A 21,590-nucleotide genomic window follows, 5' to 3' on the forward strand; every position below is an offset into this window, starting at 1 on the left:
GAACGTAACGTTATAAATCTATATTACAGATTATGTTTTTATGACAGCATAATACAGCTGTTAACATTTCTCGTGTCGATATATATGTGTGTGTATATATAATATATATATACACACACAATATTCACACACACATAATTTTTTTGAAAAGTAACTATGTTTTATTTACATCAATTAATTCATTTTATTGGTAATTATGCATATTAAGACCCCACTCGCCAATGGCCTTGACCTTGACATATGTTGTCAAGGCATGACCCTGAGTAACCTTGACCTTGAAAAAAGTGGCGGTCACGATCCATTCAAAAATTACAAAGCATTAAAGTTTTCGCTTTGCAAAATTAGTTGTATATCGCCACAAATATTCACACAGATGATCGACTAACCATCTTGTAAATGACTAATATATATGTGGAAATAGTACATGTACGAACAAAGGAAAGTCTTTTAAAGCAGTAAATGGAAATTTTAAAGAAGTGGAAAGCCAACGCATGTACTTTGAAGGCACACTATGTGTCTAGTTTAATGATAGTGGAGCCCCGGCGGAACCTACTGCCTCCACGTATATACTTTCCATGCGAAACGAGTTGTCACATGGGTTCGTGGCGTGCTTTACGAGCTCGTTTAAGTAGAGGTGGTATTAAACAAGATAAGTTAGTCGATCATCTGTGTGGATATTTGTGGCGATATACAACTAATTTTGCAAAGCAAAAACTTTAATGCTTCGTAACTTTTGAACGGATCGTGACCGCCACTTTTTTCAAGGTCAAGGTTACTCAGGGTCATGACCTTGACAACATATCAAGGTCAAGGTCATTGGCGAGTGGGGTCTTAATATGCATAATTACCATTTTATTATTTTGTGCATAAAAGTATCAAGGGAACCCGAACCTGAACTCATCGATTTGAATCACTCTACAATACTCTACATATCCAAAGTTCCAGAGAACCAAAAGTTCATCCAAATCAAAGAGTTTAGGTTTAAGGTGTTGCCTTGTAAAAAAGTAAAGGAATCATCTTATATAAAAAAAATCACAATTCTATTTTAAAAAATGGCAATTACCTTTGTACGACTTAAAAAATCGATTTTTTCAAAAATTGATTTTATCATTATTCTTTCTCCGAATCATACAACTTTTGTCTAAAACATTTTTACTTGCCGGCCTCAGTTTTCGAGATATTTGGCTTGACTATTTAAAATAGAATCTGTATATAAAATAATTTATCATTATTTTAATTAAATCTAATTATATACATATAGATTTACGCATTTATTACATTTGATCTGCATCGAAGTGCTCCATGAATTCTCAGACTGTTCCTAAAAAGTCAAACTTACAATCGTTAGATGCACGACGCAAATACAGATCCACAAGTATATTATATATCATAAGTCGTAGTTAAGAGGACGAGAAACTTTTCAAGAAAAATAGCATGCGTATGCGGTATGGCTGTATACTTTTATTTTCGTTTTGTCGTTTTTGTCTTTTTTTTTCCTTATGCATTAGCAACCGCTCGTGGTGTGAGGCGTCTCTTCCGCGAGCTAACATCTCGCACGATGTCTTCGCGCGTGTCGGACATAAATATTGTTTTGTTTTTTTTTGCCTGTCGTTTTTTTGTACATTTGTCATTACAATCATTAATGTCGTTAGTGTGCATTTTACAATACATTCCGGCGTATTTCCGCCACAATCAATTTTACACCGTGAAAGAAAACAGCGTCGCGCCCTGTTCGCTTCCTTTTTTCTCGTTCTCGTGGACGATTCTCCCTCGGTAAATTAATTAATTGAGATCATATCGAGCGACACGCGCAGCTCAACGTCGCCGAATGTAAACGGGAGAAAAGTGTCCTTTTAATTCATTTTAACTATCAACCATTTGGATCGTTGAGAACCCTCGAGTAAAGTCGATATTCCCAATTTTGAATCAACATCGAAAGTGCGTTCCTGAGTGTTCCCTATATTTAGTAGACGAGTTGCTACGTCAGAAATATTTCACGAACATATTCGCGTATGGAATCGGCTTTTATCTCATGAGAAGAAGAGTGTCGCGACTCGACGAAAAGATTATGAACAAGAAGATCCTAAGATTTCTATTTAACTTGTTGTTTATCGACGAGTAAAATTAGGAAATCGTGAAACAAAATCCCGCGAATAAACCACAACTTGGTTAGTTTGATCATTCAAAAGCGCTCTTCGATCCGCGACACTTCTTTTCGCAAAACGCAATATGTATTACGCACGTGCGGCAACGAGAGTACATTTAAATTGTTTTTGCAGTTCGCACAGGAGTCAGTCGTCATTCATCGGTTGCGAATAAATAGAGTGTGGTTAAAAATTGTACAGCGATTCATAAAGAAAATAATACTGAGCACCGTTGTTGTGCACTGAGAAAATATTGCTCAGATTGATTAAACGGACTGAGACAATTAATTAACACGAGTTTACTTTTGTGTTACGTCAGCAAGAAAATGTATCTTTTTGGCGTTAATATTTTATCCTTCTCGATTCCATCCGAGCGTCACCTTTTCTCATTGCACATCCAAAGAACAAGTCAATAGACTTACACCGAGTAAATTAAAGTAATGTAACAGGCTTGTCCAGACTTTGGCATTGTAACATCACACAAGCGAACACGTCGTACACATTTTTTTTTACATTCAACGGCCGCTTCCGAGTGGCCCGCAGTCAGAATCATTTACGAGAATGAGATAAAAGGCCAACGAACGAGACTGACAAAATTCTTTACATCAAGCATGCTAAACGGATCTACAAGCTAAAGCTCAGCGGAGGGAAGTAGAGCGTCCTAAGTCGTACGAATAAATACGAAAGTAAAATCGATGATTAATCTATCGGCCGCCGAGAGAGCTCGTAACGGCGTTACATTTGCATATCGGCGAAGGCAGTCACTGCACGACACATTCACGCGAATCTTTTCACGATTATTGCCTTCTTCGCAACGATATAAGACATACAGTGGCGGAAAGTTCATATCGTCGATCTTAAGCCAAGCGTTCATTAAAAAAAAAAACGTTTGACACATACAGAAAAAAACTTTACTCGAAAGTTTCGTTATGAGCGACGTCAGTTCTTAACGTTTAGTGTTTAATCAATTAAATTTTAATTTAAAATTTCATATATATTCGATATTGTATATGATTCACTGATTTAGTTCAGAAAAACTCGCGGTTTACATTCCAAATTGACCAAGAAACGTTATTCCAAGATGAGATATTATGTCCCGATAACTTGAGAGATTCGCAAGATGTAATCACATAAAAATATAGTCATTTATTCTATTTGCGACGTAGTTACTTCGAGCAATCAAAGATTACTTGTCTGACAATGATGAAGGACAAATCATCAATTAAGAGAGATAGACAATTTAGCCGAGAGACTGCAAAAGCAATGACTAACAAATGGAAACGATATATTTATCGTTATTCAAATGAAAGCGCTCACCCATCCCTTTTTAAGATCGACGATTGATTCTCATCGTAATTCTCTTTGTTTGTTTGTCGTTGCTAGTTTATTAGTAGATTGTCTTATGGTAAATCTATATTGAGGAATACTGTGCCATTTTAATTGCCACTGTACATACAGATCGTAACCAATGTTAGCCGAAAGGTTTATTGCGAAATTCGACGTATCGCGACAGATAATGTATCGGTCAGTTTTCTCTTATTTCTTTCTCTTTTTGTAGAAGAATACCTCTGTGTGAAGAAGTACCGATTAATTGATCTTACTTACTTAACTCTATTCAGGTAAATACACAGGTAAACATTGTAACTCGCTATACACAGAAAAAGAAAATCGCTTAAAATTATAAATAAATTCGGCGCCCAAGGGTTTCTGTCATCGTTAATTATTAATCTTCCACACGTTTAGGCCCGGTTGCACCAACGCCGCATTAATTAGCATTAAAAAATCCTGGTTAATCTTTTGTCTACAAGTAGGATTAATAATTTAAGAAAAGACAATCTCGCGCGAATCGCTAATCCAGGAATCTCGTTTTTAATGACTCTCGATGCAACGTGGCCTAAGTGTTTCTAGCGCAACTCTCTATAAATTAGTACATACACATATCTACGGTATTACAATAAGTAATATCTACACGAAGATTGGCTCTGAAAAATGATACGATACTCTTGTCTCGAGAAAAGTCAAAATATTATCGAGGACTCGAGAATGATTGTGTATAAAGTGCGCATTGTAATTTGGACGTTATCAATGATTATTTCGAAGTTTTTTCCCCACCGTGTATACGGCTGAAAGGTAAATGGAGAAACACACGAAGAACGCTCGAATTGCGGCGATAACGGAGCGATGAGTTTCACCTTCATTCTCTCGTTGAACATCGCAATTCGCTAACAAGAGTCAGGGGGAGTGAAATATTCTATGTAGAGCGTGATACGATGCATTTGCTTGTGACCAATTATATTCGGCGTCTCTCCGCACGCCATACCCACACATCATCACATACATCCCAGTATCAACACGCATTGCACCCAGTGATTTGTTATTAAATCATAAGTTTTTTACTTCCTCTCTCTCTCTCTCTTTTCTCCTTTCGCGTAATACATGCCCGCATGTAACGATATATAGATAGAATAATAATCGCGACGAAGATCAAACGAGGGACGAGTTTCGATTAGATCAACGTATTATGCCATCAAGTTGTACGTACGCATAAAATATCTAATGCCGCTTGGATCGAGATCACTACCAACTGAGGGGACATCACAGTCTGACGAAGAATTTTCTTCGTGAAACTTCGCGTGAAACAACGCGGGGAATATACAAGGTGAATTGCGTTAACGTTTCGCTGCTCGTTGAGTAAACTGAAAGCTTTGGAGAAATTAAACAAGGATATTTAGGCCAGCGCGAGCCGTGATGTGACGCAATATTTAGTACGTGAAAAAAAATGATGTATTAACATCATCAGCTAACAGCAGTCCAATTAAAAATAATCTTGTTAATTCATTAACAGTATTAATATTAAAACAAACAAGCTAATATACATTTAATTTAATAGAGTGTCATTTATTTCATTAATACTGTCCAATAACAGTAGTTAATTTAATAAATGACTTTTAAAAGATTATTTTCAATTAGCTGTTAGCTAATGCTGTTAATATATCTTCTTTTTTCGTGTGTGCCATCTCGTTCAAAGATACAGTATTCTCAGTACATTCACATAATTGTTCGCATCGGCAAGCATTAAATGGATATTTATTCTATGGCTGGCACTGACTCAATTATCCTACTCAGATGTTCCTCTCTCTCCTTTCTTCTTCGTAATTTAGTTCGTAAGGCGATTGTACTGTACTCGGTAAACTATCCTGCACTCTGTATTTATAACATATATTTGCAGTAGCAATGGAGCAGTCGACTTTTCTATCGGCGGTTTTTCCCCTGAAAGAAATAAACGTTATTCCAATGTCGGTAATTAATCTGACGATAATCAAGTCTGCAAGACCCTGCATGATTCACCTTTTATTCTCCCCGTTCTTACCTAAAATAGATTTTATGATTGATCTCCGAGTCAATAAAAAGATTCGCCTCTCAACATACTTTTCCCACTTGCAGTTTCTCTACATTGTGCAGCAGTTACAACTACAGAGAACCGCTGTCACGAAGCTACTGAGTTTATTCTGAGTATATATCATTATTTTTCTCGATTCTCGCACACGATATCCATTTCTCTTTTTTTTCTTTTACTAGTTACGATATACAAGAAATGTAATTATATCTACCACGCACGCACACATACATTTTTTTATGCGTCACCATCGGCAACGTTGAACACGTTTTTGCACGCTTTTTTTTACTTTTCTCCTCACTTTTCTACCTCACGTGTAACACTCGAAAAGACTTTGAAATTTTTACACATCAAGCACACGCCTGCATAGGCCACTTCGACATTTTGAAAATGCGAAAAAGCTAGGAAAGATAGAAAAGGACTAGAGAAAGGGATAAGTGTTAACTGCCGCGGAAAGAAGGTAAAGCAAAATAAACAGCGATATACGCGAGAGGTAATCGTTGAAATTAAGGGAACATTTTTTTTCGATTCGAGTATCTTTGAAAGTGTAAATTTTGTTATACATATGTACAACTCTATATCCAAGAATGTAATTCTTAAACGATGAAATCTCATCGGACGCTAAGCATTTCGATATTTCTTGTTGATGATATAATCGTAGAGAGTAAAATAAAATAGGGTATAAAAATAACAAAATAATAAATAATAAATAATTTGCATGTATCTCTTAATGAAAGATCAATTGATGAATCTCTAGGTTTCAAATTTTCATACATATGTAAACAATAAGTTTTAATCAAAAGTTCCAATTAATCCTTCCGTTATTATTTATACATCATTTATGTAATGTATTTTATATCGTAAAATTTTTCGATCTATCTTATAAAATCTATAAAATTGTTAATCTTTGAATATGTTTTTTCCTTAATAATTTCAAGTTAAAAAAATGTGCCCTTAATTTTCGATTTGATTTTTAAGCACTAAATCGGATTTATATCTGCTTTGTAATTTAAAGTTGAGTATTTTAAGGCTTTAACTCTAAAATTGATACAAGCCATTGATAGTCAGATAACTCGGAATACTTTAATTTTTTACTTAATTTAAATTTTAAATAATTAAAATATAAATAATTTAATTTAAACTAAGGGAGAGGATGCATTGTAGAATCATAGAACAAAACTACCTATCTTCATGTTCTTTTTTCTCATCATTCGGATAATGTATTCGAATCATCTTCTCTTTTATTCTTTTTCTCATGTAATTGACTATACCTTGATCACCCTTTTCTTCTAAATAAATAATCTTTTTAAATTTTAATTATAATTTGAAAAAATCAGTTCTTTTTATAACTTTGAATGTTTGTAACTTTTAGTAAAATCATAATTTTTAATAATAGTTTTTACTTTTAAGAATACAGTTTAATAATAACTTAATTTAAAAATTTTGTTTAAAATTTGTGCGGACGCATTACTTTAATCCGTCCAAGAATTATATATTCAATCTCTTTATGCTTATATATATATATATATATCCCCAACAATTATTTTATTTTTAGCTCAAAATATACGGGAAAATCAAACTAGCATTTTTAAATAAGAAAAAATCTTTCGACCCTTCCCTTTAAAGAGCCTAAAAATTTATTTTACACACCCAAATGTGCGAGATACTAATAAAAGGATTAAGACTCAAAAACGAAAATATCCAAATAATTAAGAATATAATCAACTCTCCAATTCGAATTTGTAAAGAATCTAAGTTTGAAGATAAATTGCAGGCGATATCTCACTAAAGAATAAAAAAGGTGAAGAGGATAATATATTAAGCAGTAAAAAAATATATGATTCTGCGATTTGTGAATAATTTAAATTTTGCGACACAATATTGATATTTTCAACACAACTGATTATACTGAATTTGCGAACATCTGTATACTAGGAAATTGCGATTACGTTAACATTAATGATGTGAATTCTAGACGTGCGTAGCTTGTATTTATATTTGTATCGGACAATATGTAGGTAGTTTCAGCCGATGAGTTTCAATAATAAGTTCGACCGGTGTTAACAATATGATTGCACCAAATCAGATCGATGGGTCGATACATACTATGGGTCCGTTCACACTCTGTTCACGGTCCGCTCACTGTCCGATCATAATCCTATAGAGTATTCACACTATCGAGTCACGCGATTCGTTTTCGATCCAATCTTAGATTGTGTGTTTTAACCTTCCCTGTTATAAAGTTTGTTGTAAAAATGTCGCTATTTTCTGATGAAAAATTAGTAATAATTGCTGTAGCACTAAACGATGAAGATAAGGAAAGTGAAGAGAGTAAAACAGAAAGAAAAATAAGAAAAAGATCAATGTGGGTTTATCCTAGTTTGATCAATAAAAAAACTAAAGGAGAATATTTTACATTATATCCCTATTTAGTAGGTGATGAAGATAAATTTGTTAAATATTTTCGAATAAGTGCAGGTACTTTCGAAATGATTGACTGATTGTGAGAACTGACGGTGGATTGAAATCAACTGTTCACGCTATCGGTGCAGGTCCGATCAAGTTCGATCACGCTCAAGTAAAATATTCTTTCGAATCGATCGTTGCTGGAGCGAACTAAAACTTGAGCGTTATCCATAGTGTGGATACACTGTATATTACAAACTGCAATGAAAGAATATTTGATTAAACCGTGAGCGGAGTGTGAACAGACTGTGAGCGGACCGATAGTATGTATCGGGCTGCATACTACACGATTTCTTACATTTCCATAATTAATTAGCACAACATACGTTAAATAAATTATATAAATTAACAACTTTGCAAGAAGAAAATACGCAAATCAATATAAAAGTTAACAAGCTAGAAAACATAATAATAATCCTAAAAAGTCAACTAATCAAAATAACAAAACCATTAAATTTTTCTTGTATTAGGCATGTAGTGTTTCTCTTTCTAAAGAAACAAAAAAATGAAATTTAGGAAAAGAAAATTGAGACGAGAAAACGAAATTTAGTTGGACTGAAGACGATCTCGATATAGATCGAATCGTGTCCGGAATCACATGTTATTTAAAAAAAAGTATTGAGAGACTTTTTATCCTTCACGTCATATCAACGTCGGTCTTGTGATGCTCGCACTGTGTAGATACGCATTGCCTAAGCTGCCCAATTCTGGACGCAGTTTATGTTCAATCAGATTCCAATATTCAGCTGTGTTTAAATTTGAAATAAAGCAATACTGGCGTGAACGTTTGAACAGGCGTGGTTTGTGCAAAGATGAACGCGTTCGAGGTATTATGTAAAATACGTCGTATTCAGATAACAGATTCATAGCGCACAAACGGATCTCTTACTATCCCTCTCCTATTACACTATTACTACTATTATTAATATTATTTCGTCAACAATTCGTCAGGGAATACTTGTTTGTATGTGTATAAAATAAATGATGAATGATATATAGAGTCCTCCTCTAAATCTCCTCGAAAACAAATAGGCATTATACAAAAGTGCACGAAGACAATATATACAGCTAAGTAATCAGTTTCCGATTGTAGACATTCTAAACTGTACAAAGTATTATGATCGAAAATCTTTTCAATTTCATAGTAATTCCCCTCGGTATACTGTCATCGCTCGACGAGAAGCATAATCTGCGGCAGTAAACAAAAACTGGATGAATCTAATGATAATATTTTGTACTACAACGAAGAAATATGGCCTATTGCATACTGGACGATGATCGTCACTCAGAATAGGACTAAAAGGGTAAATCCCGCAAATGAACACCTAATGGCCGAAAGCGATCGTCAAGTCACGTTAATTGCACCAAACAATTATGTTATCGATAATGGGCAAACAACATATAGATACACGCACGTTTGCACCAAGTTGAATCCAAACTCTATCGCACCATTTACAATCTAAGGCAGTCAAATCAAAATTGCTACACGGGTGTTTTTCGGATGGCGAAACGCGATCCTGTTCTGGGAGTTCCCTTCAATGTTAGTTCTACCCCGTTAAAACTAACGTCGAAGCGTTTAATAACATCTGCTAGAACACAACCTTGCCCACTATATTGCCCGAGCACAGTATCTGCTCGCGCGCGTACTTTTGCGATTGACATAACTACTAATTGATAAGACTCGAAACGAAGATAGGGCCACAAAAAAAACGTGATTTTGAAATAGATGACAATAGTTTCGCACGTACATGGCGACACGTTTCCGATCTTACAGATTTTCCGTTCGGTCGCAGTCATCTCGAATAATTAATTTTCACGTCAGGAACGAATTCTAGAAATATCAATAGCAAATTAGATGAAAGAAAGATGAGCCTATCGTCATTATAGCGAGATGCACGCCGATCAGCGCTACCCGATGCAAAGTAGCTCTTCAAGGTCGCACAGGAGCGGTCCAATTTGGATGTGTGGCCTCACTCCCTTACATATGAACGCTAATCTACTCCTGTCACTTGCATTAGGAGTATGTAGAGGGCAAGGCTGGCCCTAGGCACGTCCATGCAGCAATCCTCTACTCATCTGCGCTTTTTCCTCTTAGATCTGTTGTTCGCTTTCTTGGCAGCAGTCGAGTGCTCGCTGGGCACCTCGCGCTCCGCTTCGTTCCGCTTCTCGGTGGGCCCGTGATCCGTAGATTCCGGGAACATCTTCGAGGAAGCCGGATTGCACCGCTCGGACGCACCGGTAGTGCCATCGCCGCTGCCGTCACCGCCACCGCTCTCCACCTGCTGTCGCGTCGGCTGAAGCTGCAAAGAAGATTCTCTTTGCGATTCTCTCCTCTCGGCAGCCACGTTACCTCGACGTGTCTCGTCGACGATGGATCGTACTTCCGGAGCGAGGAGAGGACAGCCCTCCGTCGCTTTATTATCCCCCTTGTCCCGAGAGATCTTAGCTCGCGCCATAACAGTCGTGACGCGCGCGATATCCTTGTCCGCGCGAGACTCTTCTACTACCGGTGGGTGAAGGTCTACGAGAATACTCTCTTCCACCGTCGTCGTTGCCGTCTCCGTTACATTGACGTTATCCTTCTCACCGAAGAGACACTCCTTCTCCTTCTCCTTCTCCTTCTCCTCCTCCTCCTCCTCTGCCTCCTTAGTTCTGCAGGCTCGTCGTCGTGTACTCTCGCGTTCGCGCGTCGCATGTCCCGCGGATTCGAAGAACGTGGAATCGTCCCCGTCGCAGAATTCCGCTTTCTCCAGCTTTCTCGCTTGTTTGCCGGCTTCTGGTTTCTCCTCCACCTCTATCAACGGCTCAAGATCCGTGTCCTTGCGGGCTTCCTGCGAATCCAAAGAAGGGGAAATGCTCTTTTTGACGATAGAGCTCCAGGATATATCTGCCAAAGGTGAGGCTTGAGCTTTCAACCCTTGATCCTTGGAGTCAAACTCTGCGAATGGCTCCTCCCGCACGGCTTCCTGCAATTCCGCCATTCTCACTTTGGAAGAACGGAACGAAGGCAAAGGGGTGGAGAGAGAAAGCTCCGTTGAGCTGGTCTCCTGCGACTGGCCGTCCGACTGCAACCGTTTGCTCTTGCGAGACTTCCGAGGACGCGTCCCAGCGACGACAGGTAGGATCTTGCACTCTGGCGTCGCATCGGCATCCACGTCGGCCTTCTGCATCGCGTCGAGATCGATAATCTCGACAATGTCGCTGTCGGGAGTCTGAGAAGCCCGCTTGGCAGGTAGCAGCGAGGATGATAAGTTCATCATCTTCGAACCGCGATTCTTCGCCCTTTTCGTAGGGCTCGGATACGGCCCCTCTGACTTGTCCTTAAAGTAGTCGGTGAAACTGCATCTATCGGTCTCCTCCGACTTGGGCCAGACCTCCTGTAGTGGGTCGTATATCACAGTGACCTCCGCGACCTCCGCCTCGTTCTTGTCAATCACCATAATATCCTTTCGTTTCTTGCCAGATCTAGGCTTCGTTGCTCCTTGCTGCTCCGCCAACGTCGTTTCCTGAGTCGCCTGCGGAAAGTCTCTCTGCGATAATCTCGCCACCGCATCAAGTTCTAACTCGCGGACCTCCGAGAGCTGAACGTGCTCCAGATCGTCGTCGGAGGACAATGTGTGTCTGCTGTGCCTTCTACGTGGGCAACTGTCATTGCTTGCCTTTGTAAAGGATTTCATCGCGCTGACGTCACCCCGTTCCGAGCTCGTGGACTCGAAGCCGAGCTCGACACTGTGTATATACTCCAGATCATCGTCCGAGATCGTGCTCTTACTGCTTTTCCGTCGCACTACGGGAGAGGAAAATTGCGCGATCGTGTTAACGGTCGCACCTGCGTCTCTGCATCTGCCGCCGCCCGTATCAACTTTCGTCCGCATCTGCATCACCTCAGACGCGTAAATATGCTCGATGTCGTCATCGGATTGGGTAGACGTAGAGGCGGCGTCTCTGCCGAGATTGCACGGCTCCACCATGTGATACTCGATGGAGCTGAAATCATCGAGTGGCGGCGGATCCAACGGCGACAATTCGCCGTCGTCCTCATCTCCGTCATCGTGACTAGACAGTAATCTTGCTTTCTCCACATCCAACGGGGGCTTAATGGGGTTTCCTCTCTTCACGATTACGTCGGCGATCGGTTCCGTCGACTCGGACAGGTTGATAGAAGATACCTCTTTCGCGCGTTTAATCTCTTTGTCTTCGAGCGTAACTCGATCCTTGCCAGGGTATTCCCGCGGAGAAGCGCGGCTTTTCCATTCGTCATTCTTTCGTATCACCTCATATTTGTCTCTCGCTATCTTGGTATCTTTCGCGCCCTCAACTCTTTTTTTATTGACGTCATTATCCTCTTTCTTTGCACCAATACTCATCGCCGAATCCGCATTGACGCATCGCGCGTCCTCGAAGACGACGGCCTCGTCCTCTTTGACGACGTACTTTTCCGCACGTGTCAACCGCTGTTCAATCGGACGTTTATGCGGAATCCTGAAATTCGACGTTTTTTCGCAATCAATGACGGCTTTTCTTGCGATAGGTTTCTTGATTTTCTCATCTACACTCGGCTGCGATATCTCGATACTCTTCTCGCTTCGCATCGTCTTGTTCTCCATCAACGTGACGCTGTCATCATCGTAGCTGACGACGTACTTAGCCTTGGCGAGATGCCTCTCGTGAGCCTCGTTGCGATAATCCTCGGTACGCCTGTCGACGGATATCTCCTTGCTGCACCACAACGCATTCTCTTTCGCCTGCGTCATCGGGCTGCTCGGGATCTCACCTGGTTCGGCGCACAGGCTGAGACTCGTCGGCACGTCGCGGAACGCCTCCTCCTTCTCGTAGTCAATCGACGTCGTCGTCGTCGTCGTCGTGGCCGCCATCTCCGCGCATAGGGCGCGACGTTCCTGCAGCTCGCGTATGTTCTCGTCCGGTACACTGTCGATCGCCGGCTCGCTTGCCAAGCGCATCTCCGCGCAGATCTCGGTGAGCTCGCGATTCAGCGCCCGGCTCTCCGGCTCGTCCGGGAGGTCGGCCGCGCCGAGCGAGGCCGGACCCTCCTCCGCGCACACGCTTCTAGGTGCGTGGATCTCCTCCGCGGCGGAGTCGTACTCCTGTATGGAGCTAATAACGTCCTCATCTTCGTCGGCCGACACGGTAATCACGGTGCCGGTGTGAGGGTTGACGACTTTAGTTACCGGCTGACCCACCCTCTCAAATACCGTACGCCTCCCTAGTAACAGAAAAAGCCGTAGGCAGGTATCAATATCACGAGTCGCTGCTCACGCGTGTCTCTTTCGCTCGCTCGCTCTCTTTCTCTCTCTCTCTCTCTCTCTCTCTCTCTCTCTCTCTCTCTCTCTCTCTCTCTCTCTCTCTCTCTCTCTCGCTTTCTCTTAAGTTTGTCTCTTTATTTCGCCCTCTTTCTTCTTTTCTTATTTGCAGTGATAATTAGCTCGCTCGCATGCTCACTCGGGATTATATCATATACCAGTACAGTTTCGTTGACGAGTAAACGAAAAATCACAGCGGAATCGTTCAGATTTAAAGAAAGTGTGTGGCTGCGTTCGAGGAGCGCGCTATTAACGCTATTTGCTTATTCTATTCTTGTTCTACACTTGATGAGCGATAAAGATAGAATGATGCAATAGCGCTAATAGCGCGCTCCCCGAACGCACCCTATGTAATGCGAGTTCTGGTAGCTATAGAAATCGGTGCTTGACAAACAAATTCTCGAGCGTCTCGAGGATAAGAACGCAAAAGGAATTGTCTAATCCTTTCGAGTTTTTTCCCCCCATTAAATTCTGGATTTGCACACTCCGCGCGCGTGTCGATAACGCGGGGGTCAAGTCAAGACAAACTTAAGAGAAACACATCCGTCCGTATCATAATCGCAAAACAGTCTCATTCTAAAATATACACAAAGCTAAAAGCTCGAGCAAAATGTGATGGATCTACATGGTTAGTATAAAGACGTAATACCATTTGTCGGACATTTTTTTTCTTCAAAGATACAAAGAGCAGACGTCAACAAAATATCTTGCTGTTAGTGCTCGGATATAGTACAGTTACGGGGACAAAATGGAGATACCTGCCTCTGGCCAGTTCTGTGTCCACGCAAACTTACAACGCTAACGATTTCATCCTTTATCATGTTCAGAAAACATATCACAGAAAAAGGAAAGAATGGCTTACGAGTATCTTTTTTTTTTTATTTAGAATACACCTCAGGTTCTGTAATATACCGTGACAACGTCATCGCAAAAAACGCTGATATAAGCATAATTATTTTTCTTTTTTTCGAGAATTTTATTTATTTGTTTCTCGTTATTGTTGATAAAGAAGCGGTATGTCAAAACGCGCGCCAATTATCATGTTACTGTTCACGCAGATTGTATACCCTGCAAGCTTTGCGAGCTTAAATTCATATGTTTGAAAAGTATGTATAGATACACACACATATACGGTATGTTTTTTTCAAGTCTTTAAGCATATACGCTGTTATTATTTTTAAATAGAGTTATAAAAAAATGTTTCGAATAAAAGTTTTGTTCAAGATCAAGATATATGTTTAATTATATATATATATATATATATATATATATATATATATATATACTTATATATATATATATACTTGTGTAATATAATATGCAAGAGTCGAGAAATCATATGTACAATGTCAAAAATTATATTTGTTTAATGAAATTCGGTGAAAATACTTTACAATTGTCAAACATAAGAACGAATACAATGACTGTACAACATGGTAGTGTAGAATGCAGACAAATCAGGTAATAATAAAAATAAAAACATAAAATACCGCCAATACCTTTTCCACAACTATTCCTCTACACTGACAAAATTATTCATTATTAGGAAATAAAGATTGTAGTACAGATCACATAGAGCAAAGTATATCGAGTAAATACAAATTACACAAAATATGTTTAGTCGCTGCTAAGCGGCTAAGCGGATCTGCATTCGTAAATTTGGTGCCTTCGACTAAAATGTAAAACTCCGTTGCACAATTGCGCACTTACCTGGAGCACGATGCGACGCGATTGATATCTCGAGCATAGCCTCCGCGAGATCCTCTCTCAGTTGACTTTCGCAGCTACCAACGGCCACGTTTTCGCTGTCCAGAGAATCACCGTAAGCTTCCATGAATCTTGGTGATTGCTCATAACTGCCTACAAAGTATAAAGATCTTACTCTCTTATAAATAATGAATTTATTTTATTCTTATGTCATAGATTTTACTTTCTTCTTAAGACTAAAATATGCGATGTAACTCACAGCCTACCGATAATTATTGCGCCACTTACTTCCTGATCCGTCGATGACAACTGGCATCAACGGCCTGGTCGCCGCATGGGGCATATTAACGGGCTTCGATCTCGCTGGGCGCGATCCCGTGATTCCAATCTCGACTGCCTCCGCTTCAACCAGATTGACAGCAACACTAGTAACGATCGATTTTCATTAAATCCCGTTTTTATTTGAAAAATCATGATTAATCGGTGAGACTTGAGGAAACCAACCCGCTAGGTGCGTTATAAGTCTTAAAAACAAATTGTGGGCCCATCCACAATCGCCTGTGTGGTCCAGCGTGCGTCACGATCTCCACTTGGCTTAACCAACGATCCTCAACCGTGTCAAATTTCTGATTGTTCTTTGGCGCGAACGAAACGCTGAGCAATGGGTTCGACAGAGATAATGGTAAGATGAGATCTGACGAATTAGGGGATCTACAAAGTGGCCACTGGCCCTTCGCTTCGACCTCCAATTCAATAGTAGTGTCGTCGCAAACCTTTTCCTTTGGCACCCCTAAAACAAGTAAAAGCGAGCATTAGGTAACATGCAGAAAAAGAATTTTGAATAATATAGATAAATCTCTCTTTAAATTCTCTCTTTTGTAAAATATATAATAAGACATTTATATCTGTGATATACCAGCAGCTGGTTTAGGATCCAAATCGTATTGTATCATGTTTCCATGACACGCCATGATAAACAGAGAATCGACCGCTCTTTTTACAACTTTACTACTAGACTCCCTTTGCGCGTACATCCAAGCTCTCGGCGGAGCGAAACACGCACAGATCTTCAACGGTAAAGATCCATTGTCGTCAGAATGTAACCGTTGCCTTTGTTGAGGTCTGCTATAAAATACACAATATCTTTTAATTACACCTTTATAGCTTATTGTTTCCCGTAAAATTAGTTTTCTACAAAACCAGTAGCTACCTTGGCTGCGTGGAGCTGTTGACCTGATTCAAAGAAGACGGCTGCCGAATCTGCGACAGAGGATGCAATATCGTCGGATGAGGATACGGAGGAAGTCTAGGATTAGAGTACGGATATACAGACAAAGGTAATTCCGTATGAGACACAGGAGAGTGGGATCGGGTACCGTCGTCTGTCAAGCCTGCGCTTTTGTGGAATCTCGATAGTCTGTTGACGACATTGGGCGTGGAATGCGTCCTGACACCAACAGGACCTCCATAAGGCGCGACGGGAAAAACATGCGTTGTACCTCTCACGGTTGAAATAGCCGCCCAACGTGTATCGCTCGAAAATACCATATCCTAATGCAGTAAACATACGGTAAATACATTTATGTAAAGAACTATACAAAAAGTAAACCCAAATGGGAAACTCATCGCAACTCAAAGAAATTTGACAGAAACTTTCATAGGCTTCAGTATCACGCCGGAGAAAGAAATTTTGTTGACATTCGTCTGGAACGGAAGCGGTGGAACGCGCAAAACGAATCGCAAGAAAGGTGTGATTGTGAATGGCACCAGCATGATAAGGTAAAAAAAATCAACTTTCCTGCTATTCGAGAACAATAATAAAGTAGGAAGCATTCGCCACATGTGTACTGGGCGTTCCATTTTAAATGCCCCAGACAAATATCTTGAAAAATATGGAAGATATAGAAAAACGTTTTAAACAAAAGTTGTAGGATATTAAGAAGGACAAATAATGGTAAAACCATAAAAAAAAAAAACATTTAGTTGCATATTGGAAATTACACAATTTTTTCCAACAATGTGTTTTCTTTACACCATCTGATTTATCTTATTGTTCTGTACATAAAAGTGTTAAGGTACAATTATGAAAAAATTAATAGTTTACGAGATATTTTATACTTCATGTCAAAATGTGCCAGAATAAAATATAAAATATCTCGTAAATTATTAATTTTTTTATAACTCTACCTTAATACTTTTATATGTAGAATAATTATATTATATAAAAAATTCATACAATTCTATTTTAAAAAATGACAATCTTTAGGTGACCTGAAAAAAATCGATTCTTCCGAAAATTGGTTTTATCATTATTTGTACCCTTTGATAGCCTACAACTTTTGTCTAAAACGTTCCATCTTATCTTTCACATTTTTCGAGATATTTGCCTGTGAGATTTAACATGAAACACCCTGTACATATGGCGAATGCCCCCTATTTAATTATTGTTGCCGAATAGCAGGAAAGTTGATTTTTTTTACCTTTTCACGCTGGTGGTGTTCACAATTACACCTATCGTCTTTCTCGCGATTCTTTTTGCGCGTTTCACCACTTCCGTTCCAGACAAGTGTCAACAAAATTCTTTTTTCAGCATGATTCTAAAGCCGATATAAATGTTCCTGCCAAATTTCGTCAAGCTGCGATGAGTTTCCCACTTGAATCTACTTTTTGTATAGTCCTTAAAAAAACCTCCTATATGTATTTTAAGTTTTAATAATTCAAAAGAGATTGGTGATTTATGATTTATTAATAAGATTAATGATTTATATTAAGATTTTGATATAATATTAGTAGAATGTACATGTTAGTTTAATTTTTATTTTTTGTAGATTATGTGAATTGTCTTACAGCTATCGTATCAATAACAATTTTAAATTATGTTTATAAGTTTTTTAGCAAAGTATGTATACAAAATGCAAGCAGTGAATATGTAGGAATGTATACCTGTACTTTCGCGGTGGTATCGCCACGATGTAAAATATATAGGTGATGCACCGCTGCTAGGGTCGGCCCACCGGGATGCGGCTGGATTCTAAATATGTGGAAGTCATGTCCTCTCTTGTCCGCTGTCATTAATAACGCACCGGTCAAGTCGAAAGTCATGGCAACGATCGCATCGCTATGAGCGGTAAAATGAGCGATTACGGCATCCGCATTCGAGTCATCTAACTCTTTCTCGTCTCTCGCGACCTGAAGATCTAATATCGTAACGACGCCCGGTTGCGTTACGTCATTGCCCGCGTTATTGATAGCCATCGGTGACACCGAATTCCCGGTGAGACTCGACGCTACGGTTTCACCTAATCCGCGAAGACCTTTCCCCAGTGACTTTGCCGCGTATAAAACCGTCGCTGTGTAACTTTGAACGCCTTCCCCTTCGCAGCCACCGCTGCTTCTTCTCGCGGGTATTAATTTTTTCTCGCTGCAAACATCATAAAGAGCAATTATTTCAGATCTAACACACGCAAAACATACAACCGTATTGCAGAGAGTATTGAAATCATCAGAAAACAAAAGACAAAACGTATGTAAAGTTGCATACCTGTAAGCGAGCCATCGCGTTCCTAAAGTGACAGGATTTGGATTTGGGCCAGGGCTGGCATAGCAAGTCGTGATTGTTATATTATTTTGCAATGTTCTGGCATCAAAGACCGCAATTTTTTCTAATAACGTTATGACCACAGACCGCCTGTTCGCCAGCACGTCGCAGACTGGATGCTTGAATCCTACGCTGTGCACTTGCTCGCCGGTTTTCAAGGAGATGAAGTTGACATCGCAAAATTTTGGTCCCGGAAGAGTCGAATCCGGCTCGGAGCAGACCGCTACCATCGGCCGTTTCGCTTCGAATTCGTCGACGTATTCGTCGTCAGTCTTTGGATTTGGTAGAATTCGAAGGGTACGAACCACGCCTTGTCGCCATGATAGGACTTCCGTTGCCTCTCCCGTCGCTGCTATTAGCCATACCTGCGTTTACGATAATTGGTAATTATTACAATCAAACGAGAACTTAAATCTTATGAAAAAAACGGACAATGCTAAGTAGGTACCGAAAACTCAAAAAGCGTGTTTCAAATCAACGCAATAATATTTACCTGAACGCCAACCGTGTATCCTAATACCAACAACAACGGCGGCGTACTGGAACCTTTATTGTAATCGGGATATAAAGCGGGGTCATTTATATCCGCGTATTCAAACCGCGCCCATGATATGGTTTCCTTATTATCAGAGTTGGATACTCCGGCGTACCCCTGCAAGATAATAACAAAGATAGTAATACTTGTATTATGATACTAAGATTTTAATCAACTTGCATACCTGTGGTACTATATCATTGATGATCCCAGCGACGCTATCGATAATTGATCGATCTACTATGGGCTGAGGTGAAACGACTTGAGCTCCTTTATGCACACCTCGCCTCGGCGATTCCGCAGACATTTTTTATTCCCGAATTAATTTTACCTACCTGTAAAGGCAGCGAAATCAGAACAGAAATACAGAATATAGAAGCTCTATCTTTTTAATTTATGCATTAAGAGCTCATAGATTTTATCATGATGTAGAACATACCAACTCCCTTAACGCATAAATTAAGAAGATAATATTTATGTAGATTATCTATAGATAAGAAAATCTTAAAACACTTATTTAATATATCTATGGAATATATTTACGGCCAGATTATTTCAAACTCAAATATTTCGACCATCACCCGAGAGTTTCGCATTTCGTCGCGCACTTTGATTTCGATTCTGCTCGCGATGAATCACGTTAGAAAGTCGCGTTCGAAAGACAATTTACAAACTTTCCGATTAAAATTCAAACTCCGTTAACTACATCTTCAAGACACAAACAAATAATCCCATAGAATGTACAAGAACTGCGCTAGTATGTATGTACAAAGGAAAGGTTCGCTATATCGTGCGACGTTCACAACATCGACGAGCAACACGAAGGGACGAACGGAGACAAAGGAGGACAAACACTCGCCGCGTACTTTTGCCGAGATACGCGTCTCGTAAACAGATGAGCGAACGACGGTCAGGGAGGAAAATAAAACCTGGCCCTCCCTCGCCTGCCGCGCGCGCGCTCACCAGGAGGGCGAGGGGAAAAATAATTCGTGCGACGACACGCGAGGGTTACGGGAGACGAGGGTCGATCGTGGCGTTCGCGTAATCATTGCGCGCGGAGGACAAAGAACCCATGTTCAAGGTGCACCATTCGTAGTTCGTAGACCGTCCCGACGACTGTGCGAGTCGCGGATGTCACCGCACGTCGCGACGCCGTCGTCGCGCGATCGTCACCCTCACCGTCGTCGTCGTCGTCGTCGACGCTGAATCCCGGACCGTCTCACGAAGCGTCGTCGTCACGCGCTGCATTATTCAACGCTAACGAAAAGTATAGGAAAGCGCATCGGCCGGATCGGCCCGTCCGTACGACGGTGGTGGTGGTAGTGGTGGTGGTAGTGGTGGTGATGGTGGTGGTGGTGGTGGTGGTGGTGGTGCGGTGTGTTGACGACTGACGGTGGGAGAAGTGGGAACCGAACGGAGCAGGACGAGAGGGGACGAGCGGGAAGGGGGAATCTATTTTGCCAGCCGTCGGCCGTCGTAGAGAGAGAGAGAGAGAGAGAGAGAGAGAGAGAGAGAGAGAGAGAGAGAGAGAGAGAGAGAGAGAGAGAGAGAGAGAGGAGGAGGAGGAGGAGGAAAAGGATACGTTGTGTTGCACAACGCGAGCGCACAGCTGGTGCGCGGATCGCGCGTTCAGGGACGATCGACGGGAAAGTCACGAAACGGGAAGGAAGGAAAGAAAAGGGCGGATGGCGCGTCGTTTGTCGCCCCTATAAACAAGAGGACCGTGAAACCGAATTAGAAAATAAACGGACGGACCGATTCGGACGCACTCGCGACGCACTCCGGACTCCGGAGCCGTTTACGCAACCGCGTAAAAAAAAAAGCGACGGCGAATCGTCGTTCGACCAACGGTCGCGCGAGGGCGAGGGTGAGGGTGAGGGCCGAAGGAGACGTAAGGAAATCGTCGGAGGAATAAAGGGATCCTCGCTTATCGTCGCCACGCGTTCGTTCGACGTTCGTTAGTTGTCGAACGACGAGAACGTCGGCCGTTGTGATCGATAAGCGAGAAACGGAACGGAGAGACCGATCCCACCGTACATAGTACATATACATAACACACTTACTTCACCGCAAAATTTCACCGTATTTTCATCATTGTGCGAGGGGAGAGTAAAGAGAGAGAGAGAGAGAGATAGAAGCCGAGAGATAGGAGAGAGCCCGTCACTGCACTCCGCGCGCGCGCCACCGCCGCCGTTGCCGCTGTCCTCCGTTTACTGCGTCATTCTGCGTCCCGCAAGCGACTGACAAGTTAGCGGACGACAGTGGCTATGATGTCACGTCACGCCAGCGCGCGATCGCGCGCGCGGAACACGCGAACGGGTTCCCTCGGTTCCCCGGAGTGTCTCGGGCGAGAGTTTGTTTGTTTGTTTGTTTTTTTTTTCCTTTTTTTCCCCGAGCCGCGCGAGAGAGCACCAGGAGAGAG

At 40.9% G+C, this 21,590-nt stretch overlaps 1 protein-coding gene across 5 annotated transcripts in view; it reads right to left on the reverse strand.

The window, feature by feature from the left end:
- The window catches only part of LOC143905689 (uncharacterized), a 33,668-nt gene extending 12,079 nt beyond the window's left edge, over window positions 1-21,589 (reverse strand). Inside the window, exons 1-11 of one of the 5 annotated variants that reach the window (XM_077421245.1) lie at window positions 21,232-21,584; window positions 19,353-19,503; window positions 19,127-19,285; window positions 18,577-18,998; window positions 17,979-18,456; window positions 16,246-16,586; window positions 15,952-16,160; window positions 15,540-15,825; window positions 15,324-15,460; window positions 15,039-15,188; window positions 10,358-13,231 (exon numbers count right to left, since the gene is read on the reverse strand). In XM_077421245.1, coding sequence (XP_077277371.1) covers window positions 10,358-13,231; window positions 15,039-15,188; window positions 15,324-15,460; window positions 15,540-15,825; window positions 15,952-16,160; window positions 16,246-16,586; window positions 17,979-18,456; window positions 18,577-18,998; window positions 19,127-19,285; window positions 19,353-19,475 — 5,179 coding nt within the window. In that variant the 5' untranslated portion in view covers window positions 19,476-19,503; window positions 21,232-21,584. Of the gene's footprint in view, window positions 1-1,439; window positions 13,232-15,038; window positions 15,189-15,323; window positions 15,461-15,539; window positions 15,826-15,951; window positions 16,161-16,245; window positions 16,587-17,978; window positions 18,457-18,576; window positions 18,999-19,126; window positions 19,286-19,352; window positions 19,504-20,255; window positions 21,206-21,231 lie in introns of those variants that run through there. The other 4 variants (XM_077421244.1, XM_077421241.1, XM_077421242.1 and 1 more) reach the window with 4 other exon arrangements.
- Between the last annotated feature and the right edge of the window lies 1 nt (window position 21,590).

The sequence above is a fragment of the Temnothorax americanus genome, unplaced genomic scaffold (genome assembly GCF_048541705.1).
Source record: "Temnothorax americanus isolate GAGA-0224 unplaced genomic scaffold, ASM4854170v1 Scaffold66, whole genome shotgun sequence".
In the NCBI taxonomy this organism is placed as follows: Eukaryota; Metazoa; Arthropoda; class Insecta; order Hymenoptera; family Formicidae; genus Temnothorax; species Temnothorax americanus.